General features: G+C 38.0%; 1 protein-coding gene across 1 annotated transcript in view; it reads right to left on the reverse strand.

The window, feature by feature from the left end:
- The window catches only part of LOC107194820 (hemicentin-2-like), a 51,522-nt gene that overhangs the window by 16,918 nt on the left and 15,129 nt on the right, over positions 1-19,475 (reverse strand). The window contains exon 2 of the mRNA XM_015584523.1: positions 967-1,311. Coding sequence (XP_015440009.1) covers positions 967-1,311 — 345 coding nt within the window. The remainder of the gene's footprint in view (positions 1-966; positions 1,312-19,475) is intronic.

Raw genomic sequence — 19,475 nt, forward strand, 5'->3', positions numbered from 1 at the left:
GGCCAAAATTAATAAAGTAAACTAATTTTTTTCAAACATGAACCTTTTAGGTTTTCGGGGTTGCTGATTCATTCCGATCTAATATACTAATACGACAATATTCCAATTAATAAATAAACATCCAAATATATGTACATGTAAATCAAGTTATAAATGCAACTTATAATATAGCCAACCGCATTTGTTCTGCAATTGTTCAGTGAAAATAAAAAGGTGTTTTAGCACAATACAGAGTGGTGTATTTCCTGCACTTGATTTATCTCTGTTCCTTTATACAACAAGAAAAAAACAAGGTTATAAGGTTTCTTAGCTTCAAAGGCACGTAACATAACATATTTTTACGAGTGTACGTACAACGGATGTCTGATGATCAAGATCGCTTGTTTTTAACGGAAAGATAAGTTTCTTATCGTAAAGTTCTAGACAATGAAGGATACTGAAAAAATTATTCTTTCAAATGAATAATTCTCGAGGTTTTTAGTAAGATATTAACGAACTTTTAAGTAAGATATTAATAAATGAATAGTAAATGCGAATTATGTGATGCGAGTTTATCGCGGGCCGAGTCGTTCATTGGGTTGAGACGACCGCCTAAGGATAGCTAATTCTATTCTGGGTAATTTCAACTACGATTTCTCACAGTAAACTGACGTGTTACTCAGAGGACTTAGGGTCTATTCCTGAAAAGGGTCGGGTTCAATGGTATGAAGGAAAAGTTTCTAACCTTTTTACCAGGGCCATACGACAAAAAGTATAGAATAACCTATGTATTACTATTTCACGAGAGCCTCAAGACCATTAAGCACAATAAATTCAACATCATATTTTCCAAAATATCAAAGCCATTTCAGGTAAATAAAGTGATGGGATTAGACTATATAGTTTCAAAATGTTTCTAATAATATATGCTTACATTCGTTACTATTAGATAACACAGTTATTGATTACCAAGAAAAGTACACTCACCTATCACAGTGAGGTTAACCATCTGGTTTCTTGTTGGACTATTTTTGTAGTCCACCCGGCACCTGTACACACCCGCGTCGTTCGCTTCCAAGGGATCGATCACCAATTTCACTGGATTCACGTTTGTCCTCATAGTTGCCCTTTCATCGAATACGTATGAATCTGACCAGAACTTCGCCTGAGCTATCGATCTGCCGCGAGCGTCCACGCTGTATACCGGTTCGCCATCGCTTTCGCCTTTGTACCAAAAAACCATGCTCACCACCTCGCTTTTCGTTGGAGGATCAATGTTGCAAGGTATTTCAGCTTTGAAGCCAGCCACCGCCGACACGTCTAATATAGGAACTGAAAGAATGCAAAACAATTGTGTTGCTATGTAAGCCTATAACGTGAAACAAATACATACAGTAGAGCCTCCTGTATTCGAACTAATAGGAACACATATGTGGTCGAATAAAGGAATTTTTTATTAAATAACTATTTTCCTTTAACTTACTTTTCAATTATAAATTGATCCCATAGCTTTTTGAAAGCTATATTACAGAAATGTTTGGTAATCATTAAGAATATGGTCCTCAGCACCGATTTCAATGGCCTTCAAATATGTTGTCAAGGTCATCATTCTGAACAACTTTTCCCGATAGATATAATAGGCGGTTTCTCTTAGTTCTCGAGGTATATGCGAAAAACTTCTCTCACCAGTCCATTGAATTTCGCCTATTTGTGCTCGTTCATGGCAACATATGCATCAGTATCGGACGACCGCTTATCTACTGTTTCTATAAACACATCACAACGGCCGGCAAACAACGGGTGAACTTAAAAATCACACTTAACTGATTTCACTAATTTTGTATACTCAAATCAGTATAATGCTTTGAACAGTATTTTCAGATTTTCGCAAATATCTCGGAACCTAAGAGAGACCGCCTATTATATGTACATATAAGGAAAACTTGTTCAGAATGGTGGCCTTGACAACATATTTCAAGGTCATTGAAATCGGTTCTGAAAACCATGTTCTCAATAATAACCGCAAGATATACTATTATTCGGATACGAGTGTTTTTATTGTAATTTAAAGTGTCCTGTATTATTTTTGATACAGCATGCTTCACGCAATTGACAAAAGTGAGCTGGTCACTATGCTACGTGTCTCTCAAATTAAGTGAAATACAGAAGATTTATTTTGCTTGAAAATTAATGTCAAAGAATGCAGCAACTGGTCAGATTAGTTTCGTAAATAAATCGAAACCCTGTATCGGCACACTGTTTTTTAGGCTATCAAATATCACACGGAGTCTTTTAGGAAGTAGTAAAATCCTTTACACAAATTCAATGAAATACTTTAGGTACCCAGTTTAGGGCTATGAAATTAGAATGTTTAAGAATAGGTAAAGAAGTTTCATATTTGCAATTATTTTGTGATACTGTAATAGAAATCGGTATCCTGTGAGAAAAATCGTATTTAACGATATGAAATGAATAATAAATAACGGTCTTAGGGATTTATACTGGAGAGCTAAATCTTTAAAAGGAACATGTCGCTTAAACAAATTAGTTAAAAACGATATTTATTTGGGGAATAGGAACATCATAAATAAACGAAAGCGGTAGAGCGAGCGGCGGTATCGGTGCTCTCCGTCGGTGCCGACGCGTGCCGAAGGGTGCCGAAGATGGCCGGAGCGGTCGAACGGGAGCGAGCGAAAACGGGAGAGCGAGCCGCGGTATCGGTGCTCTCCGTCGGTGTTGACGCGTGCGAAGGAATTTCGGTGGTCTATGGGGGGAGGTGTGCGAGCGAGAGAGTACGGTAGAGCGTGCCGCGGTATCGGTGCTCTCGGTCGGTCCAACGCGCTAGTGACGTTGCGTCACACAGTTTATTGACCTAGCCGTGTACGCCGTGTACCATGGCCGTACCTGGCTGTACCATCCGGTGTTTGGGTCGTTCAAGGAAGGTCGTTGAAGCCGGCAAAAACAATTCAACACGAACAAACCTGCGTACGCCCAATGCATAACGGTGTTAGCTTCCTCACTTTCTCGTGAGCCGTCGCGGAGGGTGGGCGCGCGTCTCATACTCGTCCTTTCTCTTGTTACTAACCCATTGTTTGTTGCAGGCATTCGACAACCATCAATTTATTTACTGTGCATATTATTAATTTATTTACTGTGCATATTGTTGTGTCCCCTCTCTTATTACTAAAAATTAAAATTTATTTATAATTTTCCACGTTATAAAAATGATTTTACGTTTACAAAAATATTATTTCAACAGGCGGGATCTTCTATATTAAAATAATCGAAGAATGCACTCGATACGATAAATAATTTCCGAGATAAAATTCTCGGCTCTGTAAGTTTGTTTTCCACTATAACGGAAAACAGAAAAACAGCGTTCGTGTCCTGTGACCCGTGACCGCTGACAATTGTCGTAGATCTAGACGGCCCTTTGGAAACTAATACTCCATAAATTCTCAAAATGGATTTACAAAAAATTAAAATTAAAACAAAAAATCCGTAACGGCACAATTTAATCAGTATTTTAAGGCAAAAAATCCTGTATAATATTTTTCATCGAAAGTGAAAAAGATTGCAGTTAGTTCACTCTTTGTCGTAATAATAAGCAACAAGTGTATAACAGAAGCACGTTATCGAACATCTTAGAGGTAAAAATGTTAAGATTCACACAGAGTTTATTTTCGACGAAAAAGTTATGAGTTCGATTTTCGTAGTGCGAGCAACCATTTAACCGAATTTGGCCGGAGTTTCAGACAACGATGTACACGTGCGTATATCTTATTGGTCGAAAAATTGCTGGCGATTCAAAGCGATCCTGGTTCCGCGTTTCCGGCATTCGGTCGCGGGCGCACAAATCAGAAACGGTACGGTCGTACGCCGTAGCCCGATTGAATCTCAGATCCAGAGCACCGCACAGCTGGACCATGGATCCCGTATATTTTCTTGCTGCAACCGCAAATTTCCAGTTTTAGTCAGTCACTGACCGAAAGCCGAGTTACTGCAAATTGGCCGGAGCCCGGTCAGCCCGCACTGAATCGTGCCGCGGCACGGCACGGACCAGCAACGAAGCGGCAGCGCCGGGAACAAAAGTTCATACGAGTACACACGTATGTACGATCAGCGGTCACACGGGTCGACGTACACACGCCGGTTCTGAAGCCAATTAATCGGTCTACTTGCCGATTTATGACCTTGGTCCTGGGGTTGCTGCAGCGGCCTCACGATTTTATTCGTTTTCATAGCCACCTCATCAATCGCCCACCACTAACTCGAACCTCCCTGCGGCTCCCATGTGCCGCGGGTCTAACCTCGTTATCCTTTTCCACGTCGACCTTAGATACAAGACGGAGTCCGAGAAATTGCCCTTTCGCATCTCGCAGTAGAGATTAATCGCGCAAGGCTTGATCGATCAGCTTCACGAATTATTTTGTCGTAGAAGAATGGTCTAAATACGGGCTAGAACTCTTACTTCAAGACTTAACTTTAATGGATTAAGTAGCATTCCAATCCAGTAGTGGATTGTAACTGCACTAATGTAAACAGTATTTTCATTCCAATACTGCGCCGTCATTACAATAAGCAATCCAGTCAAACGACTGGGTTGAAAGTTTACTTATTGAATCCACTGTTTACCCCCACCACCCAGAACACAACATTCCAGCGATACTAGAATCGTCTAGATGGCTCTCTACAGTGCTGGTGAAAGCATAGTACAGTGTACGTGTGTTTGTATTGTGACTACCACCTTCAACTGTTCAAAGAAAAGTGGAATAATGTAGATATCGACTTATTTCCAGTCAAACTAGTGGAGTGTAACTCTACACTTTCGAGAATCGAAGATGTAAAGTGTATGAGTGTCACACTTGCCCGTAAGAATCCACATCTTCAACATTGACTGAACGGTCTAAGAAAGAATGATTTAATTAATGTGACTCGGTTCGCGTGTCGAGGTTGATTGATCTTACAACAATTGTCAAAGCGCAATGAAGAAGCGCACTTTTCCGTCATTGGACACTGTTGAAAACGCAGGTGTTTTCTAATTACGTAATTTAATTAGTTGTGCTCTGAAGGGGATGGAACTCCTCTAGGGTTTCACCGAATGATAATGTGGAGGAAAATTTCTAATTTCCTAAGAAAAAATTATAATTTTTGGCTATAATTTTTTCAGGGCAGAGGGTTTTCGGATACTTCTAGATCATCTCTATTTCCTTAAACGGTATTTTATACTTTTCTATCCCTAGTAGAATATTGCACGTATAGATGATTTCAACGACCTGTAAGTTTAATGTCATTTGACAGCGACTAAAGGAATAAAACAACGATCCTTATGTTATAAGAGGCTTCAACAATTCGACAATTGCAATGTTACGTTGATATGCAAACGGACACCACTTTGAACATATCCTAAGACACAAGAGTCATCCTTTTACTTCATTACGTAACACCAAATGATTTTGCGCACAGGTCAGGAAACAATAAAGTATAGTAGGTACCTATACCGTTTGAAAAGAAGTGATACGACCTTGAAATCTCCGAAAACCTTTCATTCACAAACAAATTGTTACCGCTATATTATAACCCCCTCGGCGTCATACAACTATAGTAAATAAAGTTTTCTCATATCTGTATAAATAACAAAAATATTCCAGGTGGTCAAAGTTGTTTCCTTACCCTGTATAATTGCCGCTTTTATTGTTAGTTCCCTGATGGAGTATCAGCCACTGTAAAAAATATGGAGTTGCACGACGGAACACGAATGACCGGTGCTTTCTCATACCACGATGCTTCAACGGATTTTGACAAAATGGAAACCCTGTCGACGGGAAAAACAAAATGGAAGAAGAGACGAGACACACGGTTCGCGGAGCTCCAGATAGGGGATTATTCGATTTTAATGCATCCTTTTTCTGGTTTGCAACGGTCGTCGATGTTACGACAAATAACAGGTCCAATTAAATTCGTAATCTCGTTTGGGAGGGCGGCCTGCCGGCGGAGAATCGAAAAATTCGAGTGAAACTGAATTACGTTGACAGCATCGTTTTGCGTTATCGATTTAACATGGGAGGTACGGGCGGCACGCGGCAATGCGATTTTACGAGGCGTGACGTGGGAACGAAGCAAGTATTTATTTGCGATGATAAGAGAAAGTCGTTGGTGAATGGTTATTGTTAACAAAAAAAGTTTACTGTTAACTATTGTAAGATAAATACATGCACGGAATTTATTGAATGCCCCATTGTAGATACCGCTTCTTTACTGCATTCGCTAATGTTATACATGGGAGATATGACAGATGCTCGTGAATCAAATTGAACAAACATTTGGATTCTCAGATTGTTAGGGGTGCGACAAGGTTCTTCGTCGTTGCCGCAATACATATTGCTCGAGATACACAATAGACTGAATCACCGTATTTGTAGAATATACTTATTTATTAATTTATTTGTTAATTTATTTATTGATATACGGATATAAAACCCTTTAGTATACAATCCAGTTAGAATCAGTCAATTGTAGGTAACAATGTGTTGTATGATCTATGCCTAGAAAACACTTGGGAACTAAAGAAGTCCAGCGATACACAGAATTTATTCACATTCATAAATATGCGGTTTATGCAATAATATTTTGAAGTAGTAGGATGTTATATCCTCTAGTTTCATAACCTCTTTCCGTTGCACATTTTTTCTTATTTCTTAATTCATTCCACATTTCGTTTCTTTAAAACGGTGAGATCTCTGGGGAATACCGGAATTGACATTATTGATTATTGACAGTATTGAACTTCATACGACCTAAACATAGTAGTTAACGAGATATTTAAAAAATTATCTCGTTAAGTATTAGGTTGAGGACATATGAAAGTCAATACAGTGTTACTCAGAAGTTGATACTCTATCGACGTGTGGTACAACAAATGAGTAATTCTGTTTATAAAAATCAAGGTGACCTTGAAATCTTTGAAACGACTGCACCTAGAAACGCACGTACCTTATAAGATGTGCCACTTGAAACCATTTGTGTACCACGCCTCAAAATTTTCATATAGTGTACCGTTAAGTCATTATTTGACGTGATCCAGTTAGTCGAGATACCCTGTATTCGTATATGAAGCATGTAGCACATGTTTTTTACTTTCACGAAAATAAGTATTATTAATTTGAAATAACTGAATAATAAAAATTAAACTAATTTAAATAAACTGCTGGGTTCAAACAGAAATACATCTCACCACAGACGGTAAAGCTTCAGTACATACAATTTAAAAAAATAATACCGTAGTGGCTTAGCAACAAGAAGAAACGCGACCTGTGTCCCTGTGAATATTGGGGAACGACTATTAAATCTAATGTAAATTATTTTTAGAATTAAGAGTATTTAGCCCAAAAGTTTAGCTTATTACAGTCCATCCAAAAATTTGATAATGAGAGAACGTGATATTTACTGATAGATAACTTTCAGCTACGTTCCCTCTATTTCAGAGTCAGTGAACCATAATAACGTATAACGCGAAATACAGCATATCCATTAATTATCAGATCAAATTTAATCCTCCAACCGAAATAACGGTTCATCAAAACGGATACCTCTTACCAACAGTGACACATTAGATTACAGTAGAACCTTTATTATGTGAACATCCATTATTCATACAATCTATTATGTACGTGTTCTACCATTCGGAAATTGTATTATCTATATTACGGGGCCTCCGTTACTAAAATATTGTACACAAACTAGAACAACCAAATCCATCAAAATGACGGATTTCAAATTAGTTGTTTCTTCAATTCCTGAAATTATAAAGGTATTTTGTTGGAATTTATGTTGATTTTTAATTCACCATATGTTTGTATGTATTATGAAATCGTAATCGCCTATTCTGTTTGTAATTCCGTATTGAATTTTGATCAATGTTAAAACTCGCCCGTGGGTGAGGTGTTTCTTACGTGGGTCGGAGTTTAACAGCATCGGAGCAATTTTTTCGGTATACAAACTGTAAAATGCTACAATAGTATATAAAATGATTGAACCGAGCTATTGTCATAATTTGTATATTTATTCTACAGTAGATTAAGGGTTTATGTTATAGTATGAATAATCTTACAAAATTAACAACATTATCGTATGTGTGAAATGTTTTAAACAATTGTGACGTCGATGAACATATAGATGCTGTCCATGGCCCAACAAGACGGATAGCGTTCACGGAGGACCCCATGGCATCGACATGTTAACTTCTTGAAGGACGAATTTATTAGGACAAGAACAAATAATTTTTTTTTGTTGAGGAATTTCTTAGTGAGTATTTATTCACAACTGTGTTGATTGTATCTTTTGAAATCATGCTTACATGAAAGAAAAATCAAAAATATACACATATGTACTAATATCTCTTAAGAGTTTAAAAAGTTCTATTCACCAGTTAAGTTTCTACCAATAGTTTACAAACATCTGACATAATTGCATTTATGTGTAATGTCAAAATAAACAGTACTTTTAAGAATCAGATGCATACATATAACGATATCGATCTATTCCTGCGTACATACCGCTTACACTTAGCTCAGTTAACGAATGTTCTCTGCTGCATCTGTAACCTGCAAACATCGATAATCGATAATTCAAGCAACCGACTTTGGAGAACAGACAACCGATGATCCAGGAACAAGGGACGACGCGTGTGCAAAGGTGGTAATGGGACAAGGAAGTTCTATTATCTGTTTAAACCCGTGGATAAGCTTAGCAAATTGGAGACTCGCGCATTGAGTTATTGGCGTGCCAAATGCACACACAAACAACACTAAGATACGTTTACATATTCGACATGAGCAATCGGCTGAGTATCAACGTTTACTTAAGCGAGTCGTGCGGACCCGTCCTCAGGGAAGAACACATATCTTGATATAGGCCGATCCCAGACTAATTATTCAAAGCAAGCGCAAGCTCATGTCGTGGATCGGTAATGCGTCGCATTACCTGTTTCGTTGTACATACAGCAGCGGAATCAAATGCAATACAACACGATCGGTAGACATTTTGAAATTTATCATCTTATTAAGCATGTGAATCGATTTGGGAGCCCACATGGTGGACAACTGCTATACATTGAAATTAACGAGACGTTTCTACAATTCTATCAAGAAGTTCTTTTTTCGATTCATTAGTTGCAAATAATTTATAATATATGTACATAATACCCATTAACTGAAGTGAAAGGGTTCATAATCAATCAAATATAGTTCGTAAATTAATACCGTTGCACATTATATTATAAGACTATAAAAAAATGTAATTTAATATTCATATCACGCTATGTATGTACAATGCAGACAGATGGACAATTGTCACATATCGAGATAACAGTTCTTAAATGACGTACGATTAGACATACGTGCTCATCGACAAGTTGAAAATAAAATTGTTGTGTCGCCACAGTTCAAATTTTTTACATCGTTTATTGGGCTATGCCTTAAATCGGTTATAATTTGTCCTTTTAGACCAGGGAGTCCTGTGGATTATAAGGAATGAGGACAAGTCATAGCAAGGAGGTAATTCCATATGTTAGTTTATTCCGAGATTTGCATACCAGACTGCCAGAGTGTCTATGTAAGATTGTGTAGACTTGTGTGTCTGAGTAAGACTAATCTGCCTCAGACTATAATCTGTCTAAGACTATGGTCTGCCTAAAACTGTGATCTGTATAAGACTACGGTCTGTCTAAGACTATGATCTTTGTACAAGTAGTTTACAAATTTTCATCATCGGATTTTGTACAATGTTCGAGTGCTATCTTACTAGTCGTGCTGTAGCCTAAATGCTATTTCTTGTTGTTGGAATCGTCTATTGTCCCGGTAACATAAAAGTTGCTAGCAGGTCACTGTTCATTGCGGATAACCCGCGCTGCTTGGGTCCTAAACTAATTTAAGCAATCGACCATGTTTTCCTTGCAGATAGACCTTGCAATAACTAACTATATTAAGAAATAAACTGTGCCTCGCTACAAGGCATTGTGTTCTCTGTACCTCAGAAAAATCCATCATGGCGATCGAGGATGTTCGTCTTGTGCATAATTCTCACTCCCGGAACCAAAAAGTAAGCCCTGTTTCGCATCTCCTCGCAAGAAAAGGCGCTCTTTAGGCACAATGAAATGGAGAGTTCGGGCCCTCCACGACTGTTAACACGATTGTCGATAAATTTAGACGTTGAAGATAACCTTTATCGTTATATTTTTAGTTCAATTGTATATTTTTCCATATATCATTAACTTTAATGAATAATTTTTCTACAGATTTGTGAGCGAATTTTTTATTTCTTGTCCACAAACAATTTTCAAAATGTCTTTACGTCCACAAAAGTTCAAAAGAGTTACGCAATATTAAGTTGCTGCAGAACAGGAAAGATTTTTACGGTCTTTCATTCATAAAATCAGTTTTCATTACTAATTTAGCAAAAACTAGAAGTAAAATAAGTTTAATGAATATATAACACGCGTCAAATTGTTTTGGGGCAAAAATTCGCATTCGAATTCTGGCCCCACTGCACTGTGCGAACTCTTGCCCCCATAGCTACCTTTGCATTGTTTACTCAATCTTGCCATCTGTGAGTAGAACTGAAAACTGCTACTAGAACTCTTGCAAAGAAGAATTTCAGCTGTTTCAGACGACATGTTAATTAAAATATTTACTGATCACTTTATAGGGATAAAATTGATTCACAGAAATTAGAATATTACACCGAAACTAGTGAATTCAGTACTTACCGCATTCTACGATAATGAAACGACGCACACCTACGCAGTTCCACGCTGATAACTCTACCTCGTTCTTTTGTCAACTGACAATCGCTATTGTCAACTGTCATGACTGAAACATTGAAATTCACACAAAGCGAACTTTTGCCCGCCGCGAACTTTTACCCCACTCTACTTTATTGTGTGCTTTTAGATTTTTGTTCCTATCTAAGTACGTCTGACGTGTAGAGAGTATATAAAATAGGACACAATACGCTGCCTTGTGATACTCCTGCTGATATGTAATGGATTTTAGAATAAGTATTTTTTATTTTAACGTAGGATGATCGATTAGTGAGATATGAGATTAAGACACTATAAAGGTTTTCTGAAAGATTTCCGCTAGTTTATTAATGACGCCTTGATGCCAGACTCTATCGAAGGCATTTTTGGTTTCTAGAAATATTGCTGCATAGTGCTTCTTTTGTTTTAATGCTGCTGTTATTTCCGCTGTCATCCGATGTACTTGTTCTACGGTATTATGTTTTTTACGAAATCCAAACTGGTGGTCCGGTATCAGGTTATTTTCATTTATTATTTTTTGAAGTCTCTGCTGAATAATTTTTTCAAGAATTTTGGACAGTATTGGAAGAAGAGATATTGGTCGATATGATTGTGATAGGGATTCTTATTTGCCAGGTTTATGTAGCATGATGACTTAGGCACATTTCCACGTTATGTATAAAAGTATGATATAAAATTGTAATGAATCGAATGGCTTTATGTGGTAGTTCTTTCAGGATTTTGCCAGTTAAAAGATCGTGTCCAGGAGTTTTGTTGGTGTTTCATTCTTTGATTATGTTTTGTACTTCTACCATGGTGGTTCTAAGTTCCATTTTGGGGTTTGCGTTACCAAGTGGAGTTGCTGGTATACCGTCGTTGGTGAAGATTGATTCCAAATATACTGCAAATTGTTCCTCTGTGGATCTAGTCCATGTATTGTCCGTTTTTCTTATCGGTGTGATTTGCGTCGTAGGTTTTTTAAGTTTCTTTGTTGCTTTCCATAAAGAATACTGAGTTGTCTCAGTTGCGTTTAGTCCTTCCACGTATTTGGTACATTCATTATTTGGGTATGTTTGTATTTGCTCTTTAATTTCTTTGGTATTAATTATGGTATTAATTATTAGTTAAAAAATTACGAGGCACCAACTCCTAACATTTCCTAACAACTGCTTGATTTCGCATCAGGTTCGTCCTCGCTTTCAAATATCCTAATGGCTCTCTGGCTTCGTGTCAGATTCATCTGCGCACCTTACTAACAAACTGACACCATATTCCTTGGAAAACCTACACTCACCGGCCTCTCGTGTTGCTACGGCCCGGGCTCATAACATCTAAAATACTTCCTTATGAAATGCTTTCTTTTTATGATTCTTCCATATCTCAACTTAAATGTATGTTATTATGTAACCCTATATGTATATAAATATTATAAATATATGATTCTATTTAAAAAAATAGAGGTGACTTTGAAATTTCTAGAACGCCTACCCTTTCGGAGAAGACAGATGCGCCATGTGATACATCACGGAAACCATTTAAATTTTCGTAATGACATTTTTTTCTACCTCCTACCGTTTCAAAGATAAAGCTTGGCCCAGGTGCGTGGGACACCCTGTATTACAAATACAACCTTCAAATATTTTATTTCAGGCTTCATATTATTAAAATAAAAATTATTCTATTAACCGAAATTCCGCTGCCAATTTAAAATATCATTTTATTTGAACGATATAGCATAATTTCAAATAATATTTTAATTACTTTTTCTCCATATTTCACCCAATTCTGTTTGAAACCCAGTAGGCACTTGACGCCCAATGACGCCTTGGCGACGGTTTAAAGATGTCTTAAACCTAAAACAGCCACAAAATGGGACTCTTGGAAGCTAATCGGATACTCAATCTGCGAGATCTTACACTACGGGCGGTGGTAAACTGGACTGCCGGTTTTCACGGACTGTACTCCTAGGTTTAATGGGGTGCTATACAAGCGTCCAGACCATGAGTAATCGTATTCAAAGCGACACTCCGTCTGCATCCATACCATTGCGTGTCCATGAAACCGTCAAGTCAAGCCGCACCGTGACAAGCATTATCGAATCACACCCGAAGATACGGGGTATCCAGGTGATTGTGGTGAAAACAACTCGGGATGCGTCTGTCTGATATGGAGCAGTTATCACGGTGTCATGTACGTACACGGATGAGGATCTCTCGTAAACACTTCCCTCGTTGAAAGTTGAGAGAGAGAGACCCATCGCGGATCGAGAATGCAGCGTGGCGTATTTTAGCGATTGTTATCGTTCCTTCGTCTGAATCCCTGTGACATGGCCATTTCGCGGAAAGTTCGCTGTGTAAACAACGCCATCCGTGTAGATGCAGGTAACGACCCCTTCCCTGAAGGCGACGCCTTGGAAAAAACGGCCCCTCGCAAAATCTTCTACTCGGCAAACAACGGCCAAGGCACGACTCGCGCGACATGTCAAGGAAAGAGAAAGGCAGGGAACCGCTGCGGTGGGAGAACGACTCAGATTTTTGTTTCGCGCACGCTCTGCTAATGATTCGATCGACGGTTTCGATTATCCGGGCACAGGGAAGTTTGTGTAAACTAAAGGGAGAACCCATCGAAACGGATATTTTGATTGTTCGAAGTTCCAGTTCTTTCCAGGTTTTCTTTGGAAAGAAATACCGGTGTGTTCTTTGCAAAGGATAGAATTTTATTACGAAAAAGACGAACGAAAATAATGTACATTGGTAACGTAACTAAGTTAAGTTTGTAAAACGATGACAAAAGTTTGTCGGCTCAAATGAATGATACTTCAACTAAAAGAAAACCCTCATCTAAGGTAAGTTATAGTCATTAACCCTTTGCACTCCGTTGGCTCCGCTAAGGGGACACTGGCCTAATAGTGTCCAAGTATTGCTTTTTAAAAAAATCTCAAATGGTAGCGGAAGTTGTTCTTTTGGGAAATGGAAGTTGTGTGTTATCAATTCATACATTCTTTATAAATCTGTAAAACATAACAAAAACAAGACTCCACTAACATGCTTGAAACATGTAAAACTGTTAATCGACGTAGAATATTTTCGTCACGAAAGAGCCAAGGGTTTCCATTTTCAACTCTGAAACCAGATTCATATGGAAAGCTTATAATTAGTGTAATGAGAAAATCTGACAAGAGGAATCGCGTTGTATGTTCTAAGAGACAGGAAGAAGGATAAAAAGCGTCAACCAAAGGATTACTGCGACGGTTGTCCAAATAAACCAAGAATGCACATAGGAGTTTGGTTTCAGTGGTACCATACCATGAATAATTTCAATATGTAAGATTCAAGTTTTAGTTACAGTAGAAAGTAAATCAATTCATGAACACTTGTAATATTTTTTCTTTCGAAACAAAACTTTTTGTTTTCGAAAGCTTCACTACAATTGTGTGCCCGGAGTTGCTGGTCGATAGCACCAAAAGTGCTTGGAGTGCAAGTGGTTAAATTTTGCAGGCCCCTGAACTGTCCTTAGAAGCCAACTGACATTTATTATGCAACAACCTAATACATACATACATATGTTACGAGCCAGGGCTAAGCAGCTGCGAAAGCCGATGAAATGGCCAGTTTAGTTTTTGAGCTAGTTATTTGGACGAACCTGTGCCTATTTTATCTCAGGAAGCCACTAGCATTGTTAGTATGGGCCTCGTAACTTTAAGAGTTCGGTACACTTCGAGCGGTAAAACTCTGCCTTTGTGGTTGCGCTTCTAGCTGGGAATTTAGATATTATTCTAGAGTTGAAATGAACAATACTGAATTACAAATATATCAATTTATATAAAGTATTTTCACGTAAGTAAAGGTTTTACAAATGTTAATGTAAGTGGTAGTCGCGGAAGCTATGTTCAGTGTTCTCGGTTTTCACGCACCGAGAAATACGAAGGCCTGTTGTACCCTCTGTACTACAGAGTATAGCTTACTTCTAAAAAAGGGACTTTAAGCTTTTTATTTGTTCTCACTAACTAAATTTCTGGTATGAGTATGAACCAGGGATAAGCTGTACCCGTCCCTTTTTATACCCCGAAAATCGATTATAAAAGTAGTGGGGGACACGCCTGTTGTTCAACGGAATCAGTTTTCCAAGAAAATCTGGCACGCCATAACACCCCGTATGTAACTACGTAATCTAGCCGGATGCATTCCAACTCCCGATAGGGTTAAGAAGTCACGAGAGTGTCTTCGTACGTAACACATACATAGATACGCATCTGCATTTCTTTATTTGAACATTTCTTCTATCGAGTGACTGTACTATTCGGGACTCCGTGCAAATCAGGTATTGCGGTATTAGAGGGTCACCTGTTAGTACTGGGTTTATTATGAGTATAAATATTTATTTAAATATTTAATACAAAATTTTATTAAATTCGATTATACAAAAATATTTACCGTAACGAGACTAGCAAAATGAATTTCCTAACGCACGTACCAACGTAGTACAGCAAAATATGTATTAAGATTTAAGAGAAATATCAATATTAAGAAATTGCACTAATACATAAATTCAACAACTATTGCAGATAATTATAAGATGTTAAGTGCGATATTAAGTGTCGCGATCGTGACAACACCGCGAAAAGTCGTTCCTACCTCCCAGGGCTCTTCTTTCGTGGAACAGACCATAGTGGATGTTGTTAGAAATGTTTTCAATTATGAATATATCATTATTATAGAATCATACTTAAGAGTTCATGTAAGGAAAATACCCTATCCTCTATCATATCTTTTTTTGATATTTGAGTTTATTGAATCTTTATGAATTTTCAAAATTTATATTTTTCAGTACAATAATATTTGGTTTCTTTGTAAAGCTGCAACTTCTATATTATTGTAAAATTATTCAAAACTTGTACACTACATTGTAAACACTTTAGCAAGGAATAATGTGTACAAATTTGAAGTAAATCGGGTGAATAGTTTTGTACATCTGTTGGATGCCAGCTGATAAGGTCGTGCCAAACGTGACGGTAAACAGCGTTGTACAATTCCGCCATTTAGTAATTTTAAAAAGATTCCAATACATTACTCAGTAATTATCTAAGCAAATAAGTTTGTAGTTTACGTCAAGATGGTCTACCCCCTTGAATCGAATGTTGTCCGCCATAAAATGTATTAACACTAAACTGCAGCTTTTTATGCAAAATTACTTTTTTTAAATTAATTGATAAATGCAAGAACGAACATAGAAATTTTATTATTCCCTTAAATACCTATCTTATTTGGTTAAGTAGAAAATAGAATACTCATTGCATCTGACGAAAGTTTTGTTGTTTATTGCATTTTATGCAATTATCACTTATAACTCCACCTCTGTCGCTAATTATAAGTTTCAGTTTAAGCTCTTCAAACATCCACGAATACAAGCAGGGTAACTTAATTCGAACTCGTCGGCTGCTTTCCATTTCACGTGTCCTATGTGATTTCGCCCAGTAAGTATCGCAGCAACTTCAGTCAGAACACTCCTTGCACATCGTCAAAACCGAAAAGCGTAAAAAACTGTGTTGAAATGAGAAAGGAATATCGAACAACGGTAAAACGGACTCCTCGTTTGTAACCCATGAAATTTAAGTGTTATCCTCGAGGAAAAATATAAGACTGGACGCCTAGATGCTGAAAAACCGGACGCGGCGAAGTGAGCGTACGAACAACGGAGACCGAAAATCTTTTTCGGCGTCGCGAAGGAAACGAGTGGGATTGTAAAAATGATAGAGAGAGAATGGCCAGATCCCTTTTCGGCGTATGACATATCTCTCTTGACGCCCCGGCACGTTTCGTGGCTAATGCCTCATGCGTCGTCGTTCCTCGAGTTTCGCCCATTGCGACTCGCAATTGGATTTTACGGTACATCAAGTGCGCAAGTTCTTTCTCGCGTTACACGTCCGCGTCCATACGCAACCTGCATACTATGCGCTGGTGAACTTCGGATCGAAAGACTTATGCGAGTTTATAGGGTATTGCGATACACAATTTCATATTACCCTCTTACGGACTCGGGAATTTTGCCCGTCTCCTCCCATTCCCCTCAAAGAAAGTATAAACAATATAAACATGCATAAAACGTTGATGGGAGAAAAATACGAGGGAGCCTCTCGCGTTGTTACCGTTGATATTTTGCTCTTTAGGATTTTCTGTAACGAGGCATCGCTACTTTTTTTTACCCTCGACGGCTTTAACTTGTGAAAATCTCGAATGCTGCGTAAAAAGTTACGGGAATTGAAGGCCGCGAATAAAGCTGGATCGTCCCTGGGAAATCGCCGCAGAGCGGACTACTGTTTGCAAAACGAATATTTACATAATACTAATGCATTATAACAAAGAAGAAATATTAAGCTGGGATATATAATGATGACTCAATTGAAGAGAAAATTGTAAACTTAACTCTGGATAGAAATGTCGTCAGAAGAGAATACAGTGGAGAAGAGAATTAATATGCCGTACATACAGCGTGCGATCGTAGTCAAGTTTACAGGAATATCTCGTTGGAGCAGGTGCAACAAGATCGGTCACATCCTCCGACGTGTATCGTATTTTCTCACTCACGAGCGACTAACCAGTTCGCATACCTAATATTCGATTTTCACAGAAAATATGAAAATCTACTTGCAAAGGAAATGGCACGAATATATAGGAATAATAATATGTGCATATCCACTATGTATAGATCGTTTAAGAACGTCAAGTGGTTACCAGACCATACAATAATTCTCACGATTTGGGATAATTTAGATTTAATACAAACGGTATTCGGCTACTGGTGTCAGAAGCTTTACGGGGTGATTCTACGTGTCAGAATAAAACGGAAATCAAGAATGTCGAAATTGAATTAAAAACTTAATTGTCAAGTTAATAACATCCAGTTCAGACGATAAAATGATTATCATGACAAAATGACACGTACTGAAGTACGTGTACGTGAAATACACGTGAAATAGGGATCTCTAGTACATTATGACAAAAAGGGTCACGGTAAATCATTGTTTCGAGGATTTCACGGTTCCGTGGCTTGGCCAGTCGTTTTATCGAAGAAAATCACGCTCGTTCTTCACGATTGATGTCAGCAATGTTTCTTCCCGAACATTGAAGGCCGGGAAGCGTATAAATGTCCGAACGTTATAGGAACTCAATGACTTGGTGGGTGACCAGCAAAATGAATCCAGATCTATAGGATAAAACGAAGCAAAAAACTCTTTTCTCGTTCCAATCTACCTTTCAGTTCATATCGTAGCCGAATTTTATCTTCAATTTTCATGGAAGCAAATCTTCGTTACGTTCTTTGTTCCCTTTATTGACGCGCAGAGCGAAGAGTAACCACTGAGGAATAAGGATAAAAACAGTTTGAAGTATTCGTCTTTGTTTGCAAGTGTTATGGCTGAGCGTTCTTTCGGTTCGAAGGTTTAAATGGGACTGAGGTGCCGGATCTGTGTTGGGGGTTAGCAGGGTTGCATTGTGCAACTTCCACATGACACTCCCCTTCTTACAAAATTTGATGCTCCTGCATCAAATAGTTATCGAATTTAGTTTGTTACGCCAATTGAGTGTGCAATGAATTTATCTGGAACATATGATTATGTGTATATTAACGTGCAAATATGAATTTATATTATTAATGGTATATACATACAGGGTGTCTCACACGATTTTGACATCTTGATTTTCTTGCTATTGTTATTCGTAGCAAAATTTTAAAGAAGCAAAATTTACTTATTTAGAAACGGTTGCAAGTAATCTACAGGTTAGTTGTCGAAAAACTAAATGGCTGTAGTCAATACTTAAGAATTTTTGTTCTTTTCAGTCATTACAAGGTCATGATGAAAAAAAAATTGGTGATGACCTTGAAATAACCGTCTAGATAATTTTGCGAACACTTTTCCTTAGTATTGGCAGATGCACGTCTTGAAACCATATAAACTCGTTTTAGTGATTTTTTTCTTATTTTCAATACCAGCAGACATAATTTAAATATTCATTGTAAGTAAGACATCCTGTAGATCAGAGCTGCATAACTTCTGCTCCCGGAGTCAGTCTCCCACTCCAAGGGTACCCCTACTACGCGGTTCAGACTGCCTTGCGCGCCACGTACGGAGCGTCGCATGTTACGGCGCTGCAGCCTGTGCAAGGTGAGGTCTTATCGCTGGCGGTGTGGTAGGATGATCTCTCCCCAGTGCTCATACGGGCCGTAGCGCCGTAGCATGCGACGCTCTGTACGTAGCGCGCGAGGCAGCCTGAGCAGCGTAGTAAGGGTACACCTGGGGTAGGAGATTGACTCCAAGAGCAGAAGTTATGCAGCTCTGCTGTAGATGATTATCTAAACTTCAGTATAGTATAAAAATCAATAAAGAACAATCAATTTTTTGACTTTACTTTGAATCCGTTTGAACCTCTAACAGGACGAATGAAATGATTAATTTCAGTCTTTATAAATTAAGGAGCTCAGTGCAAATAGGAGCTAAACGACAAAATGTTGAAAAATGAGATTTTTATTAATTCTGGTTCCTCTCGATATTTAGTTATTATCCTTTAATTTATAACCATTTAAAGTTCAAGAGAGAACTATGCCACACGGAGTTTTTGCTTAATGTTCGTTTTGTTGCAAAAGAAAAATACTGTGATCTGCAAAAAATTTTTCCTCACGGTCATATTTTGCAACTTCAAGG

The sequence above is a fragment of the Dufourea novaeangliae genome, unplaced genomic scaffold (assembly GCF_001272555.1).
Source record: "Dufourea novaeangliae isolate 0120121106 unplaced genomic scaffold, ASM127255v1 scaffold8, whole genome shotgun sequence".
Taxonomy (NCBI): domain Eukaryota; kingdom Metazoa; phylum Arthropoda; class Insecta; order Hymenoptera; family Halictidae; genus Dufourea; species Dufourea novaeangliae.